Source organism: Penicillium verrucosum (genome assembly GCF_028828655.1).
Source record: "Penicillium verrucosum strain IBT 35672 chromosome Unknown utg000001l_segment0_segment0, whole genome shotgun sequence".
Taxonomy (NCBI): domain Eukaryota; kingdom Fungi; phylum Ascomycota; class Eurotiomycetes; order Eurotiales; family Aspergillaceae; genus Penicillium; species Penicillium verrucosum.
In genome coordinates, this window is record NW_026643210.1 from 6,522,367 (window position 1) to 6,549,259 (window position 26,893).

The 26,893-nt window shown below is 48.7% G+C and overlaps 12 protein-coding genes across 12 annotated transcripts; 6 read left to right on the top strand and 6 right to left on the bottom strand.

Moving 5' to 3' along the window:
• Positions 1 to 967: 967 nt before the first annotated feature.
• N7516_002416 (cation diffusion facilitator family transporter) lies at positions 968 to 2,204 on the top strand (the record flags this gene model as incomplete). Its single annotated transcript, XM_057215136.1, has 3 exons — positions 968 to 1,765; positions 1,833 to 1,853; positions 1,914 to 2,204. 3 exons carry the CDS (start codon positions 968 to 970, stop codon positions 2,202 to 2,204), a joined length of 1,110 nt encoding a protein of 369 aa, XP_057077019.1.
• Positions 2,205 to 2,505: 301 nt separating this feature from the next.
• N7516_002417 (cytochrome P450) lies at positions 2,506 to 4,124 on the bottom strand (the record flags this gene model as incomplete). The annotated part of the gene is made up of 2 exons (XM_057215137.1): positions 2,506 to 3,735; positions 3,819 to 4,124. The coding sequence occupies 2 exons, from the start codon at positions 4,122 to 4,124 to the stop codon at positions 2,506 to 2,508; spliced, it is 1,536 nt and encodes a 511-aa protein (XP_057077020.1).
• A 1,092-nt stretch (positions 4,125 to 5,216) lies between these two features.
• Positions 5,217 to 5,663, bottom strand: N7516_002418 (uncharacterized protein; the record flags this gene model as incomplete). The annotated part of the gene is made up of 1 exon (XM_057215138.1): positions 5,217 to 5,663. The coding sequence occupies one exon, from the start codon at positions 5,661 to 5,663 to the stop codon at positions 5,217 to 5,219; it is 447 nt and encodes a 148-aa protein (XP_057077021.1).
• Positions 5,664 to 7,846: 2,183 nt separating this feature from the next.
• Positions 7,847 to 8,374, top strand: N7516_002419 (uncharacterized protein; the record flags this gene model as incomplete). The annotated part of the gene is made up of 2 exons (XM_057215139.1): positions 7,847 to 7,933; positions 7,991 to 8,374. 2 exons carry the CDS (start codon positions 7,847 to 7,849, stop codon positions 8,372 to 8,374), a joined length of 471 nt encoding a protein of 156 aa, XP_057077022.1.
• An 831-nt stretch (positions 8,375 to 9,205) lies between these two features.
• Positions 9,206 to 9,793, top strand: N7516_002420 (DUF4202 domain-containing protein; the record flags this gene model as incomplete). Its single annotated transcript, XM_057215140.1, has 1 exon — positions 9,206 to 9,793. The coding sequence occupies one exon, from the start codon at positions 9,206 to 9,208 to the stop codon at positions 9,791 to 9,793; it is 588 nt and encodes a 195-aa protein (XP_057077023.1).
• Positions 9,794 to 10,109: 316 nt separating this feature from the next.
• Positions 10,110 to 11,157, bottom strand: N7516_002421 (VIT1/CCC1 transporter family protein; the record flags this gene model as incomplete). Its single annotated transcript, XM_057215141.1, has 3 exons — positions 10,110 to 10,623; positions 10,677 to 11,031; positions 11,094 to 11,157. The coding sequence occupies 3 exons, from the start codon at positions 11,155 to 11,157 to the stop codon at positions 10,110 to 10,112; spliced, it is 933 nt and encodes a 310-aa protein (XP_057077024.1).
• A 1,413-nt stretch (positions 11,158 to 12,570) lies between these two features.
• Positions 12,571 to 14,895, bottom strand: N7516_002422 (putative G-patch domain protein (TFIP11); the record flags this gene model as incomplete). Its single annotated transcript, XM_057215142.1, has 1 exon — positions 12,571 to 14,895. The coding sequence occupies one exon, from the start codon at positions 14,893 to 14,895 to the stop codon at positions 12,571 to 12,573; it is 2,325 nt and encodes a 774-aa protein (XP_057077025.1).
• Positions 14,896 to 15,208: 313 nt separating this feature from the next.
• sod2 (superoxide dismutase sodB) lies at positions 15,209 to 16,106 on the top strand (the record flags this gene model as incomplete). The annotated part of the gene is made up of 4 exons (XM_057215143.1): positions 15,209 to 15,335; positions 15,428 to 15,834; positions 15,900 to 15,967; positions 16,019 to 16,106. 4 exons carry the CDS (start codon positions 15,209 to 15,211, stop codon positions 16,104 to 16,106), a joined length of 690 nt encoding a protein of 229 aa, XP_057077026.1.
• A 432-nt stretch (positions 16,107 to 16,538) lies between these two features.
• On the top strand, positions 16,539 to 17,984 carry N7516_002424 (uncharacterized protein; the record flags this gene model as incomplete). The annotated part of the gene is made up of 1 exon (XM_057215144.1): positions 16,539 to 17,984. One exon carries the CDS (start codon positions 16,539 to 16,541, stop codon positions 17,982 to 17,984), a length of 1,446 nt encoding a protein of 481 aa, XP_057077027.1.
• A 541-nt stretch (positions 17,985 to 18,525) lies between these two features.
• N7516_002425 (uncharacterized protein) lies at positions 18,526 to 19,320 on the top strand (the record flags this gene model as incomplete). Its single annotated transcript, XM_057215145.1, has 4 exons — positions 18,526 to 18,899; positions 18,950 to 19,022; positions 19,090 to 19,197; positions 19,255 to 19,320. 4 exons carry the CDS (start codon positions 18,526 to 18,528, stop codon positions 19,318 to 19,320), a joined length of 621 nt encoding a protein of 206 aa, XP_057077028.1.
• Positions 19,321 to 19,793: 473 nt separating this feature from the next.
• Positions 19,794 to 25,095, bottom strand: N7516_002426 (GINS complex; the record flags this gene model as incomplete). Its single annotated transcript, XM_057215146.1, has 10 exons — positions 19,794 to 22,169; positions 22,222 to 22,475; positions 22,545 to 22,685; positions 22,783 to 22,986; positions 24,213 to 24,272; positions 24,340 to 24,448; positions 24,516 to 24,705; positions 24,792 to 24,850; positions 24,912 to 24,980; positions 25,054 to 25,095. 10 exons carry the CDS (start codon positions 25,093 to 25,095, stop codon positions 19,794 to 19,796), a joined length of 3,504 nt encoding a protein of 1,167 aa, XP_057077029.1.
• Positions 25,096 to 26,091: 996 nt separating this feature from the next.
• N7516_002427 (DJ-1/PfpI family protein) lies at positions 26,092 to 26,808 on the bottom strand (the record flags this gene model as incomplete). Its single annotated transcript, XM_057215147.1, has 2 exons — positions 26,092 to 26,747; positions 26,802 to 26,808. The coding sequence occupies 2 exons, from the start codon at positions 26,806 to 26,808 to the stop codon at positions 26,092 to 26,094; spliced, it is 663 nt and encodes a 220-aa protein (XP_057077030.1).
• Positions 26,809 to 26,893: the final 85 nt, after the last annotated feature.

Here is a 26,893-nt window from a genome sequence, read left to right on the forward strand (position 1 = left end):
GATGAGATCATGAAGCATGAATGAAGTATAATAGATAATGGTGTGCCATTGTACTGTAGATTGCAGAGAACTATGTAAGAGGAAGAAAGGAACTGTAGAAATCCTATTACTACAGAAAGTGGCCATGTGATATGAAGTCCGGATATTTATGATGAAGGTTAATCTTGCTACATTCGGAAGGATTAAAATACACCCTATTAATTTTTCCTCTTACAGAAAGCTCTGAAAATATTGTATGTTCATGAAATTCATAAGCATAAACCTCGAGCTAGAACCCAAGGTCAATATTTAAGGCTTTTGTTTGAGCTTGTTGAGTTCTTGGTCCTTGGTACCTTGGGAGGTTAGATCTATGCTTTAGATATTGAGCTAGTATCTTCGTTTATACATATCCAGCTATTCTATGCATTGGCTTTCAATGGGTGGCAAAATTGTGGATATATATATATTTGGAGAAATGTTGTCTGAGAGATTGCCAAACACTATGAATGTTAGAATCGACAATTTCCCCACATAAAGATTGATAGGTACTACAGGCCCTATACAGAGTGATAATTTGCTGATTCTTTTTCAAGAACAAACATAAAACTATGCTGTCGGCAAAATTGAACGCATATAAACCAGCGAGATGAGCATCAAGGTTGGAAGCTCTAGTCCACTCATTCACCGAAGAAACTCCGAATAGCCCTAAGAACCTCACTAATGCAACAGTATGCAATAGGTATCACCCCTCGTATTATAACTCGTCAATTTGATTAAGCCAAGAGAAACTCCGCTGGCACTGCCACGACGCCAAGGCGCTCAAGTTGTTCGAGACACCGAGTGTCTTGGCGTGAGTTGACCCCTAAACCTTAGATCGGCGGAAGATTTTTTGTCTCTTATCTGATCTTCATCTTGAGCCCTACCATCAGAGTCCTACGTTAAGCTACCTTGGCGAACCTTGACTCTGGCCTCGATCCAACCACACAAAATGTCACTCCCCGATGACCCTCTAAACCTCAACCAATATAAAACAACTATATCCGAACCAAGAAAGAACTGGGTCCCATACTCTTTCAATGACGAGAAGGAAAAGCTCACGGCCTTCTACAAGGACCAAAATGAAATGATCGAGGGTTTCCTCTCCGCCGGGGAAGAAGAGCGCCTCAAAGCCGAGGACGAAGCCCAAAATGGCGGTAAAGTGAAGCTTGCCGTGCGCGCCAGCTTCACAGTCAACTTCTTCCTCTTCGTGATCCAGCTCTACGCAGCCGTGACAACAGGCTCTCTAGCCCTCTTTGCCACCGCCGCAGACGCCTTCATGGATCTCGTCTCGTCGGTTGTTATGCTAGTTACGTCGCGCATGTCATCGCGCCCAAAGCCATACAAGTACCCCGTTGGACGGCGCCGCGTCGAAACAATGGGAGTGATCATGTTCTGTGCGTTGATGACTATCGTGGCCGTGGAGCTGATTATTGAATCGGCTAAGGCTCTTGCGGGGGGCAAGACTGAGTCCGAGAAACTGGATATTGTGCCGCTGGTTTGTGTGGGTGTTGCTATCTTCTCCAAGTTCGTCATGTTTTTGTACTGCTATGGCTTGCGTCGGTACCCGGCTGCTCATGTCTTTTACATTGACCACCGCAATGATCTGGCTGTTAATGGGTTTGGGTTGATTATGTCGATTGTGGGTGATCGATTTGTCTGGTATCTTGATCCTGTGGGCGCGTGCTGCATTGCCCTGCTTATCTTGTTCTCGTGGGCGTCGACTGCGTTTGAGAATATGTGGTTGATTGTGGGCAAATGTGCCCCCCCGTGAATTTGTGAATAAGTGTATCTATGTGACACTGACTCACGACCAGAGGATTCAGAAGATGGATACGGTGAGTTGTGGACGTGGACTGAGTGGATTTGTTCTCGGCATTTTGACTAACAGTAAGTAGTGTCGCGCTTATCATTCTGGACAACAGCTCTATGTTGAGGTTGATATCGTCATGGACCCCGAGACTAAGCTTCGGGAGTCTCACGATGTAAGCCAAGCGCTGCAGCGCAAATTAGAAGGTCTCGCAGATGTCGAGCGAGCTTTTGTGCATGTCGATTATGATTATCTGCATGATGTCAATGAGGAACACAGGCCGCTCTATGAGATTGGTGGAGCGAAGCACTCCATCAGAGCTCTGGTGAAGCGATTATGGTCTAAAAACAAGGAGCCGACAGACGGGACTGCTGTGTGAGAAGTTTTGGTTATATCGTCGTTGAGCTGGTCTCCAATGTCTCATACGGCCACAGAATAGAAATTCAGTAAACAAAATTAATATCATTCTTGGCTTTATGAAAACTTGAACCCCCTTTTGGGATTAAGGACTATTCTTTCTTGGTTTGTATTGTTTCCTTTTCCTTAATACACTTGGCATAGACAGAATATTCAGTCTGTGGATTACATGTAATTTAGAAACAAAGGGGAGAGCAAGAGCAATAGCGGGTTGAAACATAGAGCTCCTCCAAGGGAAATGATCAAATTTCCCTGCCATGTCTTTATCCTCTCTTCACAAGATCACAGATCAACCCTTCCTGCTGCACAAACCATGCGTTCCTGGTTCGCCATTCCTTCTCTGGGTGGTGTAGCCGGATCTCAAATTCAAGCAGCAACTGTGGCAGGACCTTGTGCATCTCCATGATAGAGACGTTCCTTCCAACGCAACTTCTCGACCCAAAGCCGAAGTTGAAAAAGCTCTGTTCCATCTCCTTTAACTTTTCAGGGGAGCTTTCGAGCCAGCGTTCGGGGATGAATGAGTCGGGATCGGAGAATATTTCGCCATTTCGATGCACAACCCACGCATTGATGCCGACTATAGTTCCACTAGGAACGTGCTTTCCACAAATATACGCTCCTTCCTTTGGGACTTCACGCTCCAAAATCAATCCGACAGAAGGGTGAAGTCGCATGGCCTCTTTGAGCACTGCGCCAATATAGGGCAGATGTGTGGTAGACTCGCGGTACGATACGGGATTGCTGAGCTTGCCCTCACGAGATGCACTGTCAATCTCGGTTTGGACTTTGGACATGACCTCTGGATTGCGCATGAGGAGATATAAGACAGCTCGAAGTGCTATGGCTGTTGTATCAGAACCAGCAAACACATTCGTCGAAAGGTGTACGATTACATCCCTCGTGGCGAGCTTCTCGGGGTTTGAGTGGTGAATAGCCATCCATTTGGAGAGCATGTCCTTTCCGCCATCTTTTTCCTCATTATTGAGCTCACCGTCACGCTGCAATGACGCACGGGAATTCACTGCTTTCAGTGTGAACTGAAGAACCTGATTCCAAGTCTCCATGCTGGGCATTAAGAGTGGGAACAGAGGATTTCCCAGTAGTAGTGGATGCATCTCAGGAATCTGACCACACAAACTGGCATACGATAGCATGCCTTGGATGGCTTCAATCATCCCATCAATGTCTTTCCCTTCTTCTAGAAAACCGAGTTTCTTCGCGAACGTAAATTCACCCACGACATCAAAGGCGTAGTACTGCAGCCAGATTCCCAAGTCGACCGGAGCATTCTGGTCCGCGAATTTGCTCAACTGAGACATGAAAATCTCGCTGCATGAGTCTACTGCTGGTTCAAGCTCCAGGAGCGAGGTCATGCTGTATGCGTTGGCCACAGGTCGCTTCTGATCACGATGAAACTTCTCATCGCGTGTGGAAAACAGATTCATTTGAGGCTTCTTATTCCATGATATGCATTGAATAGGGTAAAAGGCAGTCTGTAATTGTTAGCGGGATTCTCTTATCATTCTTTCAATGGCGCTATTTCATGTCCCCAATAATGCTCTAGGGCCATGCATACTTTGGTAAAACCCTTGTTCAGGCCATATATGACAGGAATGGCGCTGGGATCGCCAACAGATACATGATTTGGGCCAATACGAACGAGGGCTCCATGTTTCCGATGAAGATCGATGGCAGTATTATGATGATTACCCTTCCATACACTATTCAGCTTCCACAATCGAGTGTACTTTGCAAGTTCCGGGCCTGGTATATCGCGCAGGCCTTGTTTATATCGATTCGAGAGCAAACGGACAGCGAGCCCTGCCACGATTGTACAAATGATGTATGTCGTCAAGGAAATTTTAAAGGGAAAGAACGCCATTTCGAATATCATAAAGATAGAAAGGATAAAGTATCAGTATCTGAGATTTGTGCTCGGGCATTGGCAGAATGATGCAATAAATGAGAATGGGAGTTTCCGGTATTTAATACCACTTCAATTATGACTTTGTCGTTAAGTTATCGGCCCGAACAATCGGAAGCGCTACTCAATTTTTCGACTTGGATCTTCGGGTCTCGCCAATAATCAAACGGGTTCGACTGGAGGTCGGAAAGCAAAGTGCGGGGTGCGGGGGGAGCCGAATTCGCGGGGAAGCGAATATGCGAGACCGACACCTTAAATCGATATGGGAGGCTTCGGATAGGGGGCAAAAAGGAGAGAATCGCGGGAACGGCTAGCTTCCGACGCTCGTGCGGGGGATCGGAAGAGGAAAAGTCTTAGACAGAAGATACAGGTAAACTGGAAAGTTGTCTATTGCGCAGAGAGAAGAAGAAGAGAAGAACTATCTAAACTAAAGTTGTGGGGACCAAGTATGGTGCCTGAGGCAGGTCTATATGCCTTAGGCAAGTGAACCTTGGCTTGGCCAAGGGTTACTAAGCGCATAACAAACTTGTTGATATAAGCGAAAGGCTTAGTAAGGATTATATAATTAAGTAATGCCTACAGGCCCGCAGCTAGTCAACCAATTGAAAACCATGCGATCCTTATAGAATCTTATCTAGTAGTAAGGATCGATTCATGATTGGGCGAAAAATTCTGCGCCAAGCAGGAAAAGGTGGATCTAGGTCAAAGCTTTAGAAGAAAAGGTGCTAGTGGTCCTGCTAGCATAAAAAGGTGCTCATAACCTATTGTAGAATCTAATGGGATTGTATGAGAAACAATATGATAGATTCAGAATTATTGAGATGGACCGAGGAGAGAGGAAGAAAGAAGAAGAAAAGGGGAGAGAGAGAACTATCTACTCCGTACATAAGTGGATCTGTCTCATTGTGGGTCCTTGGGTGCCTGAGGCACTCAGGCACCCAACAACAAGACCTCCAATCTTCTCTTTGATTGACTCCATGACATCGGACATGCTCGAGGCCAGCCCAACATCAAGATCTTCATGCGATACTCCTCCCCAGAGCAACCCAGTTACAGCTCCATCTCCATTGAGAATGAATGAGCCCGAATATCCGTCGTAGCAAAAGGCTCGCCTAGGTTGGCTGATGAGCCAAACTCGTTTAGAACACCGTGCTCCTGGATAACCATAGTAGGGCGAGGAGGTATGAACTTTTCTGGCAGAAAGGCGGGAGGAATTTGAAACATGCGGTTAGGTCTGAAACATTGTTCCTCGGCCTCTCTGGAGAGTTGAACGAAAGCCCAATCTAGAAATCGGCGATTACGAAGTTGCTCTCCGGACACGAACTTCACTTCTCCTAAGACGTGTGGTATTCTCTCGACTGCTGCGTGCTGAGGCAAAAGTTTCTCCATATGAGAGTGGTAATTTTCTATCCATTCAAGGAGTCGGAGATGCGGGGTTGCTCCAACCAGTTCTCGTTCTTGCACTTTAGCACTAATCTCAGAGTGGTGCTCGCGCATGGCATTCAAGGAGGATTAAGGCGGGCAAGTGTAGAATCCATATCCATGCGAGCCAGGCATTCAATTCTAACCACCTGGTTCAGAGGCCGAGCGAGAGATGACCCATAACGATCGAGGCCTTTAAGGAACTGGGCGTTATCTTTAGATTCCGAAGGCCTGATAACATGGTAATTAGTGAGGAAGCCTCGGCGAACAGTGGCGCCGTGGGTTAATGTGACAAATCCGCCTAATGTACCTATATTGTTGACTCCTTCAATGCTGATCGAGTAGCCCATTCGAGGAATGGCATTTGGAGTGAGTCTGTCCGCAAAGGATACTCCGTCATTGGTCAAAAGCGATAGGGTACCCGGCAAAAATTCAATGTCAAACTTATCCGTGTTCGTGTGTGGCGTACGGGCGACTAAGTATGCCATCCGACACATAACTCTCTCATTGGTTATTACCTCGCCGCCTAGTTCATTACTGCCTTCTGGAAGCATTTACTATTTCTATACTATACACTTTATAGATTCAATTCAGATTCAATTCAGATTCAATTCAGATTCAATTCAGATTCAATTCAGATTCAATTCAGATTCAATTCAGATTCAATTCAGATTCAATTCAGATTCAATTCAGATTCAATTCAGATTCAGTTCAGATTCAGTTCAGATTCAGTTAGTAAGATGGTAAGCAATCAAGAGTCAAGACTTAACACTTAGGAGTATAAAGAGTCCGGTGTTAAAAAGTTAATATCGTATTTGTTAAACAATCCCCTATATATATATATATATATATGTTTGCTACAAACTAAGCCCTATTTGTTCGTTATTTACTAAATTACTATAATCGAGCAGAGTGTAGATGGTTTTAGTAGGGTATATAACCCCCTGCATTTCTAGTTTAATCAATTAATAATTCTTCCTCTGCTTTCTCCCCACATAGTACCCCACATAGTAACAGGTTGCTCAACAGTATTCATTTATGAAAAATACTATATAAAGTAACTAGTTATAGATTCAACAATGGTACTTGTGAAGTGAGAGTGGATCGAAATTATTGCCTGGCAATATGAACCAATGAGAGAGTTATGTGTCGGGTGGCATAATTAGTCGCCCGTAGTGGCGCCAGCTGATACATGATCTGAGCTCGTAACTCGAACCAATTTGCGCGTGTCCATGGCTCCACAAGTACCACGATCATCGGCTCCGCCTTAGCTTTCGTTGAACCAACATTGAAGGGACAAATCAAATGCCACTTATTGCCGATTGTCCTGTTGAGAAGCGAGATAATAATGCGTTTGGTTCGTTCGTAGGCTCATCTCACCCTCTGATTCTTCAGAATCACGAAGAAAACGGCGCGTTTGCGGGGTGACAACGGAGGCGTGGGACGGCCCGAAGGCCAGAGGACAGGAATTGGATTATCCATCACTGGTAAGCTTCAAGAGAACAATAAAAAACGTGGAGTAGCACGGCTGTAATGCTGTTAGCGAGAGGCACATATGAGGTAAGTGAGGTATGGGAGAAAAATTTGAGGATAGACAGCAACTGAGGTTGTAAGAGGGACAAACCTTCTGTGAGTAGAGATGATCAAAGACTACACAAGTGTCGTGAGCAGAGATGATCGAAGACTGCACAAGTGTTGTGCGGATAAGAAGAGCAGATGCGATGGAGAGTCAGAATCTGAAGAGAGATGGATGGCGAAGAAGGGAGAGAAGAAGACTCCTTTTATACTCCAACCTGATACCAAATCGTCCTGTCATCTCATTTGAAGGTCCTTCCCGCCATTGTACCATGGTTCATAGCCGTGCCAACTTGGTGTTGGTGCACCCCAGTAAACGCAAAATCTAGAAATTAAGTATCTTTTGTATGACTTATCGATACAAAAGGTACTTTGGTACCCCGTCAGCATAACACACTTTTTCTCAGCCCTCGAACTAGCTAGGGCAAATATAAGGAGATATAGATAGTATGAAGTAGGTCTATATTAGTTAACCAAACTTCGATAAGGAATATTAAGTATACGTAGCAGAATTCTTCGAATCTCCACTCTCCGGGCTCTTCGGAATGGCGGTTTTTTCCCTCGCTAATTTTATATTTGAAGTTTTTTTGAGCATTGTAAAGCGCAGCTGTAAAAAGGGCGAGGGTCATCCCAAGCCATTGAAATTCGATATCACTTTCCTAGCGCTCCTATTAGGACCAGTCATGGCATTCTTCCTGGGTTGGATCACGGTGTTTCTGACGGCGATGGCCTGCCGAGTGCAGGCAGCGTCCCTCTTTGCTCACTTCATGGTAAGTAGTGGTGTCTTGTGAACTATCTCTATTTGACTTTATTAACAGGACGAATAGGTTACCAACTCGGCCAACTATACACCTCGTGACTGGGAGGACGACATGAAGCTGGCGCAGGATGCACATATTGATGCCTTTGCACTGAACATGGCCTACAATGATCCGACAAACATAAAGTCTCTCCCTGCCACTTTTTCAGCGGCAGACAGCGTCGGCTTCAAACTCTTCTTCTCGTTCGACTATGCTGGAAACGGCAACTGGCCAAAGAGCGATGTAATCAACCTGATTAATCAATATAGCGCGCATTCTTCGTACTTCTTCTACAAAGGAAAAGCGTTTGTGTCCTCATTTGAGGGCCCTGGTCGTGCCGATGATTGGCATACGATCAAGTCTGAGACCGACTGCTTCTTCATTCCAAGTTGGTCTTCCTTGGGCGCCTAACCTGCTGTTGCAACCGGAGTTGTTGATGGTCTTTTCAGCTGGGCCGGATGGCCTGGGGTCCTCAAGATATGGACACTTATATTGATGCTTCCTACATTCAATATTTGTCCGGCCTGGCTTATGTGATGCCCGTTTCTCCGTGGTTCTATACCAACATTCCTGGGTACGAGAAGAACTGGATGTGGCGAGGAGACCACCCGTGGCACGATCGCTGGCACAGGAGGTACCCTACGTGCAGCCTGAGTTTGTGCAGCAAACTGATTCCGCCATGTTTGGCCATTTTATTTCGCTTCCAAAAAACGGGTAGGGGTTGGAGCGAGAATGACTCCCCACTTGCTGTATGAAATGTTAGTTGGGCTATGGCTCTTTAGGGCGCATCCAGATCATCCAGGAGGTATTGGCTAACTATAGTGCCTTTATTACGGCCACGAGGGGCGAAAGCTGACGTGATGTAATACGTAGACTTATCCTTTCGGCAACGGAACGACAATCTTTTGTATAGGTAAGTCATACAAAAGATACATAATTTACAGATCTTGCATCCTGTGAGAATCTGGGGGACCTGGTGTTGGGCGCTTGGCACGGCTAGTTGTACGATGCACCAATTGATGTATACATATTCATCCACCAATTAGAAGGCCCCAGTTACAATTTACGCTAAGCCATATCTAGACTAGCGCCTATTCTTATCCAAAAACCGCATATCAATCGACTCAGACAGCTCTCAAACACGAACAAGTCCAATTGATCCCAAGCCCAAACTCTTGTCGCCGAATCACACCACTCAAGGATAAATCACCTACCTCAATTACCTCACGCAACCCCACAAAAATGACCAAATACGAAACAGCCATCGAGCGCATCGACGCAGCGCACGCCGACGATCCCCGCGAAGCCCAAACACCCACCGGCCAAGTCCCATACGAACTACACTACGCCCAAAAAATGACCAGCTACCTCTCAACCCTGAACCCATCTGCACCAGAGCTCCTGCGCCTCGCAATCCGCGCCCAACATCTACGCCGCTGGGAAGTGCCGCGGGACAGCTACCCCGCCACGAAGATCGGGTATCACTCGTGGCGGGCAGGTCTGCAGAGACGACAGGCTGCGCTAGTCGAGCAGATATGTGCTGAGAGCGGGTATTCGGTTGAGGAGGCAGCGAGGGTTGGCGCGCTGGTGCGTAAAGCGGATCTTAAGCAGGGAGATCCTGATACGCAGACGCTGGAGGATGTTGCTTGTCTTGTGTTTTTGGATGATCAGTTTGATAAGTTTGAGGCGGAGCTTGCGGATGAGGAGAAGATGGTGGACATTTTGAGGAAGACTTGGGGGAAGATGTCGGAGCGTGGGAGAGAGGAGGCTTTGAAGATTCAGTTGTCGGATAAGGCGAAGAGGTTGGTTGGGATTGCATTGAGTGGGTGATTCTTTGCGTTAGGATTTAGGGGTTCCTTTGTTTTATATATCCATCTATCTGAGGTAACCAGTACAAATGTCTTTGGATTTGAAGTCATGTAACTTGATATCGTCAATGTGAAATGAATTATGTTTCGTCAAATGTGTATTTTGTAAGCAAGGCTTTTTGCAGCGTTTTCCGCAACGCCCGCTAATAGACCCATAAACGAGCCAACCCATAATGAAAAATAGTAGGAGTAGAGAGAAACAAAAGAAACTCCGGCTGCTGCAATGCATGAACGCTCAATGCAACGTGAACATCATCAGTACCATCACAATCAGGTTGTCAAGTATTGGCACTGCCCATATCAATGAACTGAACCAATCCAATGGCCGCACCAGCAGCGACACCTCCAACACAGCACATCTGTACTCCGCCCCAGATCGCAGCCTGCACATTTGCCCGGCCAGACCAGCCGCGTACAACACAGGTCTTAACATATCCAAACACAAGCAAGGTAATGGCCATAACACCAATACTCCAGTACAGCGCAATCGTAATCCGCTCGACAATGAAGTACGGAATAAGCGGAATGAACCCGCCAATAAAATAACCCAGGGCGAGAGTGATGGCCGAAGTCCACGCCTGGTTACAGTCAGGCGCCATCTCTCGATGATGGAAAGCAAGCAGGAACTCAAGGAGACGGTCTTGAGACGCATGCAGGTCACGCGTGATATCCGCAACCGCCGATTCTGAGAGCCCGTATGGAGAGAAGGTCTCGTGCACCATGGCACGAGTCTCTTGTGAGTCCGTTTGGATCAAATGTTGTGTTTCACGGACTGTTGTTTGATATGATTCACTGGTGTCTGTTAGTATATATTCTGATTTGGTTGCCATATGTGGAAAACTTACGCTTCACTCTTTGCACCGACGTATCCACCAAGTCCCATGGAGATGGCACCAGCTGCCAGCTCCGCCAGTCCACCCAGCACTACCACTTTTGTGTTTCCGAGTGCAGAAAGACCTGCGCTCAGCGCGAAGGGCACTGTCAGCCCGTCTGAGAGGCCGAGGATGGCATCTGACACGATGCGTGGGTTGATTCGCGAGCGGGTGCTGCTGCTGTTGCTGGCGGTTGTTGTTGTTGATTCGTCCGGGCTGTTGCACCGTCCGAAGGTGTCATAGGAGCGGCTGCTTTGGGACTCGAGATCTTGATTGGAGTCCCCATGGATGGTATCATCGTCGTCACTGTGGGCGAGGAGGCGCTTGCCTGGAGTTGAATTGTCATAAGTATATGCCTCCGTGCGTATGTATTCTCTTTCCTTTACTTACCTGAGTGTATTTTGTCTGTTTCCTTTGTAGGGAAGAGTTTCTGCTTGATGAAGAGGAATGCCATGGTGCTGATCCGAAGCTGCTACCACGATATGCTTTTGGATATCTCCGAGGTACGATGTATAGCAGAAGTTTCACCACTCAATTACAAGCTGGCGAGAGGAATAAAATGAGCTGAAGAAGATAAAGCTGGATAATAATTGCACTTTATTTGATCCAGCAAAAGCATCCGGAATGGGTGTCTTGGTCTTAGATGGATATCAACAAAGACACTATGAAACGAAGTATGAAGAAAAGAAAAAAAGAAATCATCTACAATGATCGGCCGTGTCTCACTCCTTTTAACACCCAGTTCCACGGACTCTCACCGGTCTCAGCAATCTAGGCGCCATAGAAAAAAAAAAGCACCCAGCAAAAAGCCCACAGTTTATGCAAACCAAACAGGAAATAATGGAGGTATATTCGCCAAGGATGGGTCCAGGACCAATCACATAGCTCTCAAATGTCAGCTATGACAGTCAAATGAAGGTCAAGGAGGTGCAAGGCATAAGATTTGTCCACTTTGATGAGAAAATGGCAACAAGTCACTTCAAATCCAATCGATACGATTGGTGAAGCATGTTGTGATGACCTTTGTCGGTGATGTGATTGGCTGTGAACGGCAATCCACATTCCCGGTGGATCCATTGGAGATCTGAAGACCCACTAGCTTATTCAGAGGATGCTGATTGGTTGACCACCTTAATAGGAGGACTCGGAAGGATCGCAGTTCTCTCCCATTTTGATATTAAGTCCGATAATGTACATTATACAACATAGCTCTGAACAAGGAGATCACTTTACTCCGTACTCCGTACTCCGTATATGCTTAGCTCTTAGTATTCGGATCTCGGAAAATTCACGGAGTTTACCATCTCCGAGAATTAACCGGAGAAACCTTGGAAAGAACGAATATCCCGAGATTCTTAAATCCGATCGGAGTTAGATACGCCTTTGGGATATATAGTGTCTGCCACAACTTGGCATTCGTCAGTTAAAACATCATTACAGTCTTTGTTTGGATTGCTTGGCATTATGGGAATTCAAAGACACTGAACAAAAAGCGTGGGAGACCTGATCCTACACACCCCTGTTGTCTTTCCCCTAAATCCTTGGAAAATTATGGAAATGTCTTTGATTTATTGGATAGGTTGGAGCCGAAGCCTAGTAATTTACAGCAGGGTTGCATGTTCAAACTTGGAATAGCACGATGTACATTCTCCTTCCTAGTCACACATGACATCATGTAAAACATTAGGGGATGATATCTAGGTGGTGCAGTCCTGCTTGAACGCCTGGTTGTACTGGAGACGGACCAAGAAGTAGGTAGTTAGCTTGGATTACATATCCAGGGAGGCTCTGCAATATGTACTGTAAGCTCACTTGGAGCAAAGGTTGGATATCTTGAATAGCTAGGTACATTTTTACCGGCCATGACTCATCGGCCTTCTGCACGTTGTACCAGCTGATCCTCCAGACCCATTGGCTCCCAAATATCTTTCGCCTTTTTATTCTGCACCCACACCACATCTCCTTGAACAAACGCCACGACTCCACCCTTGCCTGTGGCACTAGCCGTAATACGGAACAACGGCTGGCCGTTTTGTGGATGAGCCTCCCGCAAGGGTAGCATGATAAGCCCTTGCTCCAAACACCAGCCCTCGAGGATGTCCTTGAACGCAACTTCTTCCACAACTGGCGCCTTAATACGGGGTTCGGGAGCAGCCGCTGCGGCAGTAGCTGCGGCTGCCGCCACCTTATCTTCTCGGGTAGGAAGCGTCGCCCGTACCGTAGTTGGGCGTGGGAGTTCAGCAGCGGCACGGTCGCCCAGCTGTAAGGCAAGGTCCATAGTTTGCAAACCCTTGTTCCATTCTTCGTCGATCATGATAAGCTCATTGACCTCCGCCGGAATCTGAGTATGCCACCAAGAGTACCAGGATCCGACCTCCTCGTAGTTGGGGTCGTTGGTGAGCCAGATGTAGAGAATCTCGTGCCACTTTGGGAAGAAATCAGAGACTAGCAATAGTCCCATGACCTTAGGCTTGAAGAATACATTCCAGCATAGGACATCCTTGAGCGCCGTGAGATCTTGATTTTGCGGGTTCACGGTGAAATGTTCGCGAAGGTGGCGCGCAAGACGTGGCAGCAGGTGGTTGCGTAGGCATACATCGAATTCGGATCCTAGGGCATCCCGCCAGATCTCAACGTGATCGACCAGACCCTTGTGCAGACTCCACGTATCGAGTACCGAGCGGAACTTTCTCTTCGCATCAGACATGAGACCAGTGGGCTGTTTCGGGTTTGTATGTCGTTCATCCAAGTATTGAAGCCAAGTGAACAGCCACCAGGGGAACTTTCCATCTTGTTCAGAGTGGGCGTGTCGTCGGCTAGCTCGAGGTTTCCAGTTTTTGAGCGCCAGGCCCACCTTGGGAATGACCAATTGGTCGAGAACGTTTGCATACACAAATGGCGGTACAATTGCCTTCCAGGCCACGACCAGCGCGGTTGCCTTGGACGGATCGTAAACGTCCCAATCATTCAGAAGTGCTGAGCGCACTCGTGGAAGCCAGAGGGTATAGATCATCGTTTCGTAAGGTGAGGTGGATGCACGTTTCCGGGGCTCTTCTAACTCGTTCGTCCGAGACAGAAGAGGCTGAAGACGGGTGAGGTTGGACACGAGGAAGGTCGGATCCTGGAGAGGCTCCCATTCCTCCATGGCTTGGCGGAATAACGGATGTAGAGCCGCGACTGCGGTCTCTGGGAGTCGGTGCTCATCAACAGCATCTCGATATTTGGATTCAACATCTTCAAGCTTGGTCGTCAACTCATCTAATTTGGTTGTGATGCTTTCCTCATTTTCAAAGATGTCTAATTCTTCCACTGCGGCGATCAGGCCTGTTAGATGGTTGATCCGGGATTGATATGCATCCAACTCGTCCACGACCTGAGCCTCTTCCAGTTCGATGTACTGTTTTCTCTCTTTCAATCCCTTCCATTCATCCGCAAATGCTTCCAGGTCATTCCGGGCTCGCTGGGCGATCTTGAATGCTTCTCCTTCCTCTTGACTGACGAATTGCTGTGTCGACATCAGACCAGCAGTCGAAGTGAGAACACGCTGCTCTTTTCCGGTAGCATCGACAAGTGATTTGAGAACATTGGGAACTTCCAGACCCTCCATATCATCCTCAATTTCACGCGCTGTGCGGAATTTGGGCTTCGCACGCTGGATCGGTGTACCTGTGGCGCTCCGGCCCTGTGCCTTGCGCTCCTCCTTCTTCTTTCGCCGCTGCTGCCGTTCATCTTCGGAGCTGTCTTCGAGGACCTCGCCCTTCTGTGCAGCTGCTCGTCGCTCTTCTTCGCGAGTCTTTTTCGACTTCTCACTCACTGCGCCCAAGCCTGCACCCTGGGGTCGCGCCTGTACCTCAATCGGGTTGACGATACCCTGCCCAGTAGTTCCGAGACCTTGGCCTTCCTTGTAGCCCATCTTTGCCATCATGCGCGCGGCAAAACTGTTGACTCCTCCCCCTCCACCGCCACCTCCCATGCCTTTCCCGCCTCGTGACGATCCTCCACCTCGAGGGTTGGCCATGGTGTTGCGGTTATTGTGGGTTCCGCTACCTAGTCCACCCATGGTGGGAGGCGTCACTGAACGAGAGGCAGCTCTGGCGAAACCTCGAAAGCCGGTGGTCGGGCGCGTACTTTCTTCATCAGAGCTCATGTCAGCGACCTTGCGCTTCTGACCAGAGAACGAAGGCGACTCCATCTTTTCAGGGGGTCATTAGCAAGTTGTAGCCAAATCGACTGTCCCCCTCAATTTTCAGCGAAAGTGTAAAAGTAAGCGGTAGTGTCCTGGGAGAATGAGTCGCGGTCCAGAGCTCATGAAATTCACGTGGGGATCCGGAACGGAATTACGAACATCCGGCCTGACGAAAACAAGATGACGTGAGGGTGGTTAGGGTCGGTTACTTCATAGCTCGGCTGGCCACTTTTTTCCCTTTCAATTCATTCATCTCTCATAATTGACACCCTCTTAATTCCTTTTCACCGCATATTCATCTTCAATACGTACATTCACAATGGCTGCTGCTCTTCTTAACAACTCGGCCCGCGTTGCCCTTCGCTCGGGAGCTTCGGCTACCTCCAAGGCTGGAGCTGCGGGCTTGACCTTTGCCCGCGGCAAGGCCACCCTCCCCGACCTTTCCTGTAAGTTTGGTGTCGCAGTACCTTCTAGAGCCAGAGAAAAGCTATATCTATATATTTGGAGTAAAAAGAATTAGACTAACCTCTAAAACAAGATGACTATGGCGCTCTTGAGCCCTCCATTTCCGGCAAGATCATGGAGATTCACCACAAGAACCACCACAACACCTATGTCACCAGCTACAACAACACCCTTGAGCAGCTGCAGGAGGCCCAGGCTAAGGGCGACATCGCTGCTCAGATCGCTCTCAAGCCCGCTGTCAACTTCCACGGTGGTGGCCACCTCAACCACACTCTCTTCTGGGAGAACCTTGCCCCCAAGAGTGCCGGCGGTGGTGAGCCCCCTTCTGGTGCTCTGGCCAAGGCCATTGACTCCACCTACGGTGGCGTCGGCGAGTTTCAGTCCAAGATGAACGCTGCTCTGGCTAGCATTCAGGGCAGTGGCTGGGCTTGGCTCGTGAAGGACAAGCAGACCGGACAGATCGGAATCCGCACCTATGCCGTAAGTCATGATTGGAGATTACCCGCTTCGGCTTTGAGATGAACTAGTTATTAACCCCTTACTAGAACCAGGACCCCGTGGTCGGTCAGTTCGAGCCTCTGCTCGGTATTGACGCTTGGGAGCACGCTTACTAGTAAGAATTCCTCCTTTGACGATCCATTGCCTATACTAATCATTTCTCTAGCCTCCAATACCAGAACCGCAAGGTCGAGTACTTCTCCGCCATCTGGGATGTGATCAACTGGAAGGCAGCTGAGAAGCGCTTCGCTTAAATGACCCAGTCTAATTGATTTGTAAATGCTGCTCCAATGGCTTGCGCTTAATTACCCCTGTATTGTAGCATGTGTTTTTCAATATTATCAACTTTTGGGATGGACACCTGATTCATCAGGCCTAGTTTGTCAGGCTGGCCAGCTACATAAGTAGCTCTCCGTAACTATGTGTTTGTAGAAACCAACATTTCTTCTCTCGCTCTCTCTTTGGTCCTTAGAAGCCTAGTAGCCACATCATCAACTATTTGATAATATAAGATCATCGTATTTAGCTATTTCTTGTTCCATTCAAGTATCAACCAATGTTGTACAACTAGACCGGGCCGGACGGACCGACCGCAAGCATCCGAAAAAAGACCGCAAGCATCCGAAACACAAGACTGATATTCTCCATCTGGGCCTCGAACACTTCTATTCATCGGCAACTCCATAATGTCGGCAGAAAGTCCTGGCCAGAGGAATGGCTTCAAGTCATTCCTCTCCAATGCATTGCGTCCTAAGAAATCTCGCCAAACCCTCCGCAAAGGGAGCAAATCGACCACAGACCTGCGGCTGGCCGCGCGCTCCAGTGTCGAAGAAGCCCCTCCAATGCCAGAGATAGCTCCATTGCATGCGCATAGACTCAAATACAAGGAATTGCACGCGGCAGTAGACTCACAATTGGGTGAGCGAAGGGACTACACAGAAATCATCCATTCGCTTGGCACACTCGACGTCGACGATCCCAGCGCCGCAGGAAACGAGACCAATGAACATCGACCCCCAGGCGAGGGCGACATAGCAAGTCTCTCACGAAAGCTATGGGCGGAAATAGCAGAGTACCTGAATCCCGCCGAAGCAGCAAGCCTAGCAATCACCACCATCACATTATACCGAAGACTAGGCCCAAGATACCTCATGGCACTAAACCATCCAGACAACCACACCCACAAAATCAACTTCCTCTCCGGCCTCGACATCACCCTCCCACACCACCTCCTCTGTTTCCCCTGCGCCCAATACCACAGACGCACACAAGAAGGAAACGAACGCATCCGTCCAAGCCACGTCCTAAACCCGCTCTTCAACTGCCGAAACTCAACAAACGCTCTAAAACCCCCGCCCCGCCACCGAATAACCCACGGCCGCAATCTCCCTTTCACATTCGTGCAACTAGCCATGCGCGCTCACCGCTTCGGTCCCAGCTACGGGCTGGCCCCAGACGCCCTCGGCCGACGCTGGCAGCGCGATAACTGGTCACATACATCACGCTTCCACGTCCACGAAGGACGGCTCCTAATGCGCGTCACCAGTCAAACCTTCGCGGCGCCGGCTCTCACGCCGTCTGCGCAGCGTATGCTGCTGTACTCACGTGATGACTACTGTCCGTACTTTAGCGTATGCGCACACTGGCGAGACGGTGAGTTGATGCCGGCATGCAAGTGTGCGCTGGAGCATATCCCGCGACCGCGGAGTAGCAGTGGGTTGCAGGGACTGGAGCATCGGGTGAAAGACCGAGTTGCGGGACAGGTGTTTGATCCGAATGCGCTGACGACGCTGTGTGGGTTTTGTCGGCCGATGCGAAGGTGTCCTGAATGTCCAACTGAGTATTTGATGGAGGTTAAGCTGAGTGAGGATCTAGTGGATCGACGGTTCAAGCAATCTATCGTTGTTACACGGTGGAGTGATCTTGGAGATGGGACTACACCTGGTGGGATTGAGTGGGGGGCTATAAATGGGAAGAGAGATGATTATGATTCTTTTGCACACTATGCTAAACGTGGGATTGCAAGTATCTTCGAGGCAGCTTTTACGGCAGACACGCTTCCTGGCCAGCGAGTTGTTTCCCTGAATCCGAAGAAGAAGATGCTTGGGGAGGAGGGAAATCGGTGGTATTAGGATATAGAGGGGGATTCGTTTTGAGCTCTTTTTCAGTGCTTTTCAAACATATCATGTCTGTCTTTTTGGGCGTTTGGTGAACTGGAAAACCCTGCATGGAGTTGGGAACAAAACCAATCATTTGGATGATTTGGATGGTATGGATGATTTCGTTTGGATGTTTGCTCCCAAGATTGGGGTGGCCAATTTGATATTGATATTTTTGCACTCCATGATGAGTATTGCAGTCTCCTCTAGCACACATATCAAGAACTAACCGTGTTCATGAGTGAATATCAGTTAAGTTCATAACTAATAACTAGCTTGTTGTGACTACCTCTTTCTAGATACCTGGGACATTGATAGAACACGTCCATCACCCTATTAACATTGTCTATTGACATTGTCTACTGACATTATTGAACACTGGCTGCCTGCCATTATCGAAAGTGCGATAAATTCTGTTCATTTCCGTTCCTTTTCCCTCACTTTTCCTCTTCTTTTCCCAGCACAACCACACGCTTTCAAGTCTTTCAAGTCGCACCAGCGATATCTATCCATCATGATGCCTTCTTTCCAACCAAACCCTAACTCAAACACTTACCCAATCCATTACTCAAGCGCTGACCCAGGTGCTGACCCATGCACTTACCTGGGCACTTACCTGGGCAATTACCCAGGCATTTACTCAAGCGCTGACCCAAGCGCTTACCCAGACATCGACAATGGCCTGAGCCTGAACCACCCCCCTGACCCGAGTCTGAACCAACCTGGCCTGGACGTCAACCCTGCCCTGAACCCTGGACCTGGTTCCAGCACTGGCGCTAATCCTGGCACTCCTAACACCAGGGCTAACACTGGCCCTACTAGCACTCCCACACCCACACCCAACGGCAGCTACTGGAGAGTACGCGACTCCCAGCCCCAAGGGTTCGCGTAAGTTTCTATTTCTCTCAATTGATCTCATCTCACTGACAAATCATCAGACAGCCCAACAAACTCTTGTGCAACTGCCCAGACCACCGCGAGAGGTGGTGGCCCGTCGACCATGCCGAGCTGGTTCGTATCTCAATCCAATAAATACTCATTCCCCCAAGTCATTGACACTAACCTCTTTCCTTTCTAGGTAATCTCCCCCTGTGCCCTCAGATGCCCCTACTGTGACAAGTTCAACAGGGCCGAAAAGAGGGTGATGGCCTCGAACCTGAGGCGTCACATCGCCATGACGCACATCGTAAGATATCATTCTTACTTCCTTCTTTGATGCATTGTTAATATCTACTTCTACTAGAAGAGGCACCCTGCCACATACGGCACTCTGCACGTGGCCCCTGGAATGATTCCAAAGAGTCAGTAGGGGCCTGAGGGCGCGGGGGGAGATTGGGATGGGTCACCTGGCCAGTGATCCATAACATCTGTCTCAACTAGGTAGCACAATGCCTAGTTGCATCCATTGAGATAACTTTCACTTCGTAATTACTTGTAGTACAATCCTTACTTTCGGATGATAGTAGCATATTGGACGATGTAACACGTTTCAGATTAACCTTAACCCTACCAGCGGGATTGACATCAAATTGACAAGATTGCAGAAGCCCAGTGTCGTCATCATTCGCATACATCAAGAAAGGAAGCATAACAGATGAAATGAGAAGAGCTCATAATACGCCAAATGCCTCTGGGAAGTGAACAAATAGTAAGAGCAAAAAAACCAAAAACCAATGTAGCATACAGCGCTGGGTATCATATAGTACAAAATGAAGAAGTGAGAGAATAATGAACTGATAGTGAGGCGGTACTAGCTTGGTCCTTCAAGGGTCCATAAGAAGCTCAGCCCCTGCGAGCACGACGACCCATATACCGAGGCCGTCTCGCATACTCATCGGCCTGAATAGCCGTCTCAGGGTGAGGTCTTACGTGGGCCTCCATGGAGTCCGGCGTCTCAGCACGGGGGATCCCAAGTCCATGTGTAGTTTCGTAGGCTAGACGCGAGGGAGCGCGGGTCTCTTTCTGTGTAGAGTCACCCGACTTCTCCGTCCCGGGAACAGTCACGGAATCAGAGCGTTTACCCTTGATCCAGCCAAAGATACCCAGCGAGCTGCGTCGCTTGTGTTCCACCTCAATGCCATGGGATGTGGAGGGGCGTCCTGAAACTGTGGCAGAGCCGGGTTGGTCGACATGTGTTGACATTGTCAAGGATTGAGCAAATCCTCGCGGTCTGAAGGCCGAGAGCGACTCTTCATTGTGGATGTGGATTGGGGGGTTGGACGGATAGAGGTCGGTTGGGGCGGTGGTTATTTGCGACATAGGTCTTCGGGAGGCGCCGCCCATTGTTCTGGTTTTGGGGATTACCGGAGATGGGGCGCCATCCTCGTCGTCGTCTTCGAAATCGTTTGGAATTGGGGAGCCTTGTGATTGACGGGGATTATTTGAGCGATTGAAGAATGGCGGTATGAAGCTGAGGCGTCGACGGGGCTCAGGACTGGCTTCGGGTTTGACCTGTGACTGGGCGATTTCGAGGGGTTGTTCCAGGATGTCCAGAGTGGTCATGTCAAGTGTTGGGATACCAGGGACCTCAGGCTCACTTGGATCCGAAGCGATGCTGCTGTTGTCGTGGAATGTAGCGGGACTGTTGATAGTGCGGGGTGACAGCTCTGTCTGTTGAATGTCGTGACAAGTATCACGTGGCCTAGGCTTGCGAGACCTTGGAGTCTGCTTTGCAGCGGCAACCCAGTCTTGAGGTGTAAGTGGTGAAGAGTCGCGGTCACTGGTATGCGGCGGCTCAGGGGTCATAGCCTTGATTGGGCTTCGAACACGTTTAATGGTTGGGGTTGATGCTGCGTTGACATTTGCGTGGCACTGAGCTTCAAAGGTCTCAATGACAGGGTTGTTGGGGCTTCCGGGCCCAAGAAGCGCGCTGGCTTTAGAAGAAACAGTATTGAAGGAGGGTAAGATGGTGCGCGACTCGTCGGCTGAGAGTCCTAGGCGCGGAGTATCACTGCAGTTGGTTTGCATGCTATCGTCAACCTCACTGCCATCGAAGCTGTAGTGACTGGCCATCTCTTCCGCGGAGCGTGGACGATTGACTCGTCTGCCAGGGAAAAACAAATCCTGCTCAGTTTGTGGACTCTTTCGGGCTCTAATGCTCCCATTTGAACCGTTCGACCCATGCGATCGGTTTGCCCCGGTAGCACCTGCCGTACTCATAGTGTCAGGGGTGGGAGGAAGCCTGACGCCCCCGAAAAGAGATGCATCCAGTCTTCCGCGTCCACGCGGCTTGGGAGCATACAAGTCTGTTGAAAAACTGGGAATGCTAGCCTTGGTGGCATCAGACGATGCTCGGGTCCTGCGTCGCGTGATGATAGTCTGGTTTACATCTTCGCGAGACTGAATCCACCGATCGATCTGGTCTTCTTTGGTTTCGTCCCGACGGTTGGGGGGGACATAGCTATCCAAGCTGCCGGCGGTCGACAACGATCTCCGAACAGGGATCTCGAGCTGATCAAATTCTTGCCACCTCGTAGGGGTGTCGAACGGGTTCAGCTCACTGCATTCGCTCAGGACGCTCAGTCTAGGTGACTCAGGCTCCATAATGTCGGTGGTCGTGTGGAAGCTCTCTGATTTCGAAAGCTCAGTCCTTGCAGAGCACTGGGTTTCTTCTTCAGGGGCATAAAGACTTCGCAAAGTGGCAGTACTTTTATTATCCGCGCGTAGGAAGGAGGGTGCTTTCGAGAGTTTGCGCAGCTCAGAGGATGTCTGGCGCTGAGCTACGCTCAAGATACTTGAATTTCGCTTGGAAGAGGTTCTCTCCGGGATATCGATCATAGCACGGGATTTTGGCGCAAAGGCTTCGGAGCCATCGGCAGTCATAGGGCGTGACATAGACAGCCTGGAGCCGCGGCCGCCATTCTCCAGCATGTCGATTTTCGATTCCAACTGGCAGATGAGCTCGACAGCTTCGGTAACAGCCAGGTCTCTCTTGTCAAGGTCAATGCGGAGTTGCTCGTTGGATTCACGGAGGGTCTGGTTCTCTTTCTCGGTGGTTCGAAGCTCCTCCACTTCTGCTACCAAATCGTCCATGTGCGCTAATTGTTCTTCCATATCCGCCATACGTTCCAGCTTCTTTTCATATACAGCCATCTGTTGTGTGCGGTGGAAAACCTCTAGCTTCAAATCGAAATTGAGCCTGTTCATTTTCGAGACATACTTTAAACAAGTCAGCTAGTGTACATGGGGGTTCTCGTGCTCCTGAACTTACTTGGTCCATTTCTCGCATGCCCATCTCTTTCGGTTTTCTCTGGCCGGCAGAGAAGACATCATTCACTTTGCGTGCTTTTTCGGATGCAGTATCTTCCTGAGTACGAGTTGTCTCGGGAGTCTGAGGCGCATTTTCTTTGTAATCCTCTGACATGGTTCCTCGGGAGCTTCGGTGTGCCCGTTCTTCTTTCAGTAAATCCTGCAAGAGGGCGGAGGCAGGGTTTACTAGCGTAGGGGTGCCAGGTTCGGGAGTTTCTGAGGCACAAATAATCAGTCACTTGCGCTCTAGAGCCATGCAACGTTGCTGGCAATTGGAAGACATACCAGATGAGCGGGTTGGTGTCCTTGTGTCCCGGTGAGCAGGTGACTGGTCTCTCAACCACGAGACCTCTGCGTTCATTCGAGGTGGAGTAAACATATTGATTCGGCCCTTGACGCGGGAAAGTGATGGGTGCTGAGGACGCCCTGGCAAGTCTTAAGGAAGAAGCAATGTCAGCTTTAATTTATTAACCCTGAGTTGTGAAACTCAATTCATCCAGGTGCAGGTTCCAGGATCACGTACTGGAGGTGTGATCTTTAGAGGAAACGCTTCGTTTGGGAGCAGCCCGGGGATGATATACGGACTGCGAAGGCGCAGGCTGACCAGCGGCCGAGCTCCTTCTTTGAGTTTTTTCATCCATAATGGCAGCCGGCATAATGTTTACCGAATGCGCATAATTGACGTGCCGCAAGAAGCCCCCAGTTTCCCTGTTTGGACGTGGCACAGCTGTATTCTGGACAATCAGTGGACACCACGGTAACAATTTCCTGCACGATCCACCAGCCGCATCGGAGGATTAACGGATGGATCCAGGTGAATCGATGTCAATTGGATAAGCGGTTGGATGGCGGTGGGTAAGATGCAGGCCCGATGCGAGGGATGCAGATGTGTTGCAGGTGGGGAGCAATCAGAAGCTGGTTCGGTCGAACCTGTGGAGTGCCAGGTAGGTTTGGTAGAATCAATAGACTCGAATCAAGGCATAGAGGGGTGTCCCAGTTCCAAACCCAAGAGTCAAGGGAGGAAAAGGCGGGACTGGGAGTCAAACGAAGTGAGGGTGATGTCGCAAACGAATTGTGACGAGTCGATCACCAAAAAAGTAAGAAAAAAGGGTTACAGTCTCAGGCCCCACTTATGTAGTTATTTGTTTTGGTGAAGTAGGGACAGTTGTCATGAAAAGTAAGGAATGGAAGAATCGAAGAATGGAAGAAACATTTACGGAGTAGAAAAAGTATGGAGTTGAACTTCAAACATGCCTTCACTATTCTGTTTTTTTTTTTGGGAGGGGGTTTTTTTCCCAGCCCCTTCGAGGCTAGATTCGATAGGCTCCTTAGCACGACGATCAATTCACATTCGCTCTCAACTAACATCACACTCACACCAATCGGATTGGGCCCGTGGGGAAGTCTCACTTTGGCCCTTACGCGGGGTTTCTCCTGATCGTTGACTTCACGGTTACAGAATTGTTTGATGGAAGTACAACATACAATATACTTACGGGACACTTCGTAATATAATAAGAAACAAATGCCTGTATATGAATTACCTCGATTCGGTTGATTTTATACTCAATTGAAGACAGAAAATCAAAATATGTATGAAACTGCTTATACAAATGGGTTGATATATCAACATTCCGTTTCCATGGGTCCAGATCTCATGTCTCCACATGGGGCATATCCATGAGATTTGGACTTCACCTGTCAGATTTAATACACCACTATATAACTATCATATTCTTCCTCTAGTCTTAAAATAGATTTATAGATTTATAGTATGTTGTACGGAGTACGAGAACGAAATAAAGAAAGACCAAGCCAAAATCCTGTCCTACGTCACATGCAGCCCATCGGATCGAACAATCATATTGTCACATCAAATGTATCATAACCATAATGAGCGAGCGCAGCTCAGAGCCCACGAGAAATGCTTCGTCACAAAGAACTATTGCTTACGTTTCGCCTCTCCCGACCAGATTCGCATGTCCTTGGCCCGATCATGAGCAGCCCGGAACACTATCGAACCATATATGTTAGTGACCTCATCCTCCACCCACACATCCAGGGGACAATCATAACCTACATTGTCGCTCAGTCTCATCCAGCCCACGAAGGAAATCAACCCCACCACCGACTGCACCACGCGAATTGTGCGCATGATCAGCGATCTCTGCCGCTCGTTTCTTAAATGCCTGACAGGTCGTTAGTCCCGGCTCGGCCAATGCGCGGTCTTCACCAGCGAAGATCATAGCCACCTACATCTCCGAGAACATCAACCATCTCTTCTTCCTCGAAAAGTTCGAGGATCCGCTCGCTCAGGTTGTAGAAATATGGTGCTAACGCCCGCAAGTCAAGCGTGCGGGGATCTGCCTTTAGCGCATTCATCACCCGCTCCGAAAGTGCTTCCGGCATATCAAGCGTAACTAGACGGGACGTTCCTAGACGTGCTCTGTAACGAACACATATAGCACGTTAGGAAAAATGACAAACTCCACGCCCAGTCTTCTGAGTAGACTGAACTGGGTGGGGCCTTACCCGATCGAGAGCATTTCGCCTAGCCATAGTGGAAGATCGATGCGGGTTCCGGCTTTGATCTGTGCACGTATCAGTAAGGTGTACGGCCGGGCAGTAAAAAAAAGTAGAGCATAGACTCACATCTTCGCCCGCATTGCCCTCTAGAATGCCGAGTCCAGGTACTTCGAGCTCAAATGTACACGGCAGTTTCTGGACCCAATATGTTAGCAATTGTTCATTTTTGCGGGTTCGTAGTAAAGACAAGTGATTACACTTAGCTTACCTGTGCATCTGTCAAGATGGAGTCAATATCATAGTAAGACATGATGACACGTCGGAATATTCATGGTCTGTTGATTGCAAAGTTGTGAGATTGAGGCGCGTCGGTAACGGCGCGCGATCACGTGCTACCCGCGAAACGGGAAATTGGTGGAGAACCCGATTACATCTACGGAGTACATCTACCACAACTGATGGGCTTTAGGGATCTCCGTCTTGTTTCTGTTTTTGAATGGCTATGTGAAACAGACTCTGGGTTGGCAGGTCGGGGAAATAGCTCAATTGCCCAAGTGGGCAATCTGGTACTTCCGAGTCAGACTCATCACCAGATGTGCTTGATAGTTACTTTGCCACTGAACCTGTTATCAAGCGAACCACTTTTTGTTTCTAACAATCTCAGAAGGACCGAGCAAAGCCTCTATAAGGCCAAGGAAATTAATGCAATATTGCGTGTCGGACCCGAGTTCGGAATTTCAGGCTCAGTCACTAACCTCAAGCATGGGATATCACATATGTACTCTACGTGGCGCTGCACACATGCACGCATGCACGCCTCAGCGTTTCGGTGTAATAGTGACTTGGCGGCATCATCAAAGTTAACCTATTTGGAACGCTTAATTTCTTGGACCTTGCCTCATTTCAGTATACCTATCTCCAGGCATTCTTTCCATTCTAACAGACGCCACTCCTGAAGTTGAGGCCGTAGCATTGGATAATGTAGCCTGGACTCGTCCACTGAAGGATAATACAAATTCATTGGATGCGGATTTGATGGTTCCTTCCCATACAAGGTAGCTTTGTATTATTCTGCTTTTCTAACACAATCAGAGGAATAATAGCAAAAAGAGATAAGCTGATGAGTTGAGCATGCAGGTGGCCTACATGCAGCTTTCTCGCTTCGGGGCATTGAGCAAAGTGAGCGTTATATATATAGTATGTCGCAATGGTCTAGATTTCCTTTCGTATCAAATTTCCGAGCAGCGTGAAGACCTTCCAGATATAAATATAGAATGTACAAACAGGCACTATCATGGCTACCAACTCAAAGCCCATGCAGGCTAGCAAACGGATCGTGACTAGGGTCCTCATGTCGAGTATATTCCATGCTATCCGAGATATCCCTCGCCACCTCACTCCCATAGACCTCTCCAATCCACGCAAGCGTAACATCAATGCCCGCACTAACCCCAGAAGAAGACCAAACATTACCATCAACGACCCATCTCGCACGAGGAACCCAGTCGACATTCACCCCGAGACCCGTAGTCTCAGTCCAGGCCATCTTATTCGTCGTGGCTCGTTTCCCGTCCAGAACCCCAGCTCGCGCTGCAAGCCCCGCACCAGTACACACTGTGATGAGATAGCCCAGCTGGGGATATGTGTTTCGGATGTATGAGATGACTTCTTCGATTACTGGATTCGAGCCGCGCGTGCCCAAGCCGCCAGGAACAAAAAGCAGATCCAGAGGCGGTGCTGTTGCGAAGGTATGGGTTGGCACCACATTTTGACCTATGGCGTTGGCGGATGTCGGTGGCTTCGTTGTTACTGGCTCTAAAGTTGAGGATATAAGTGCCAACGTCACGCTGTGGCTCCATGAGAGGATGTTGATGCAGTCCACTGGGCCGAATACATCCAGGGCTTGGAAGCCTGGGAATAACACTACGCCCGCGCGGAGAGAGAGAGGTTTGCCTTGGGGTTCTGGACATTTAATGTGTTAATATGCGGAATATATTGTGGAAGTGAGGGTCATACCGGGCATATCGTTTGTGGTTTCGCTGCTTCCAGGAATAATGTATGAGATCTCCTATCTATCGTTGAACAAGAAATATCCCCTATCAAGGTTC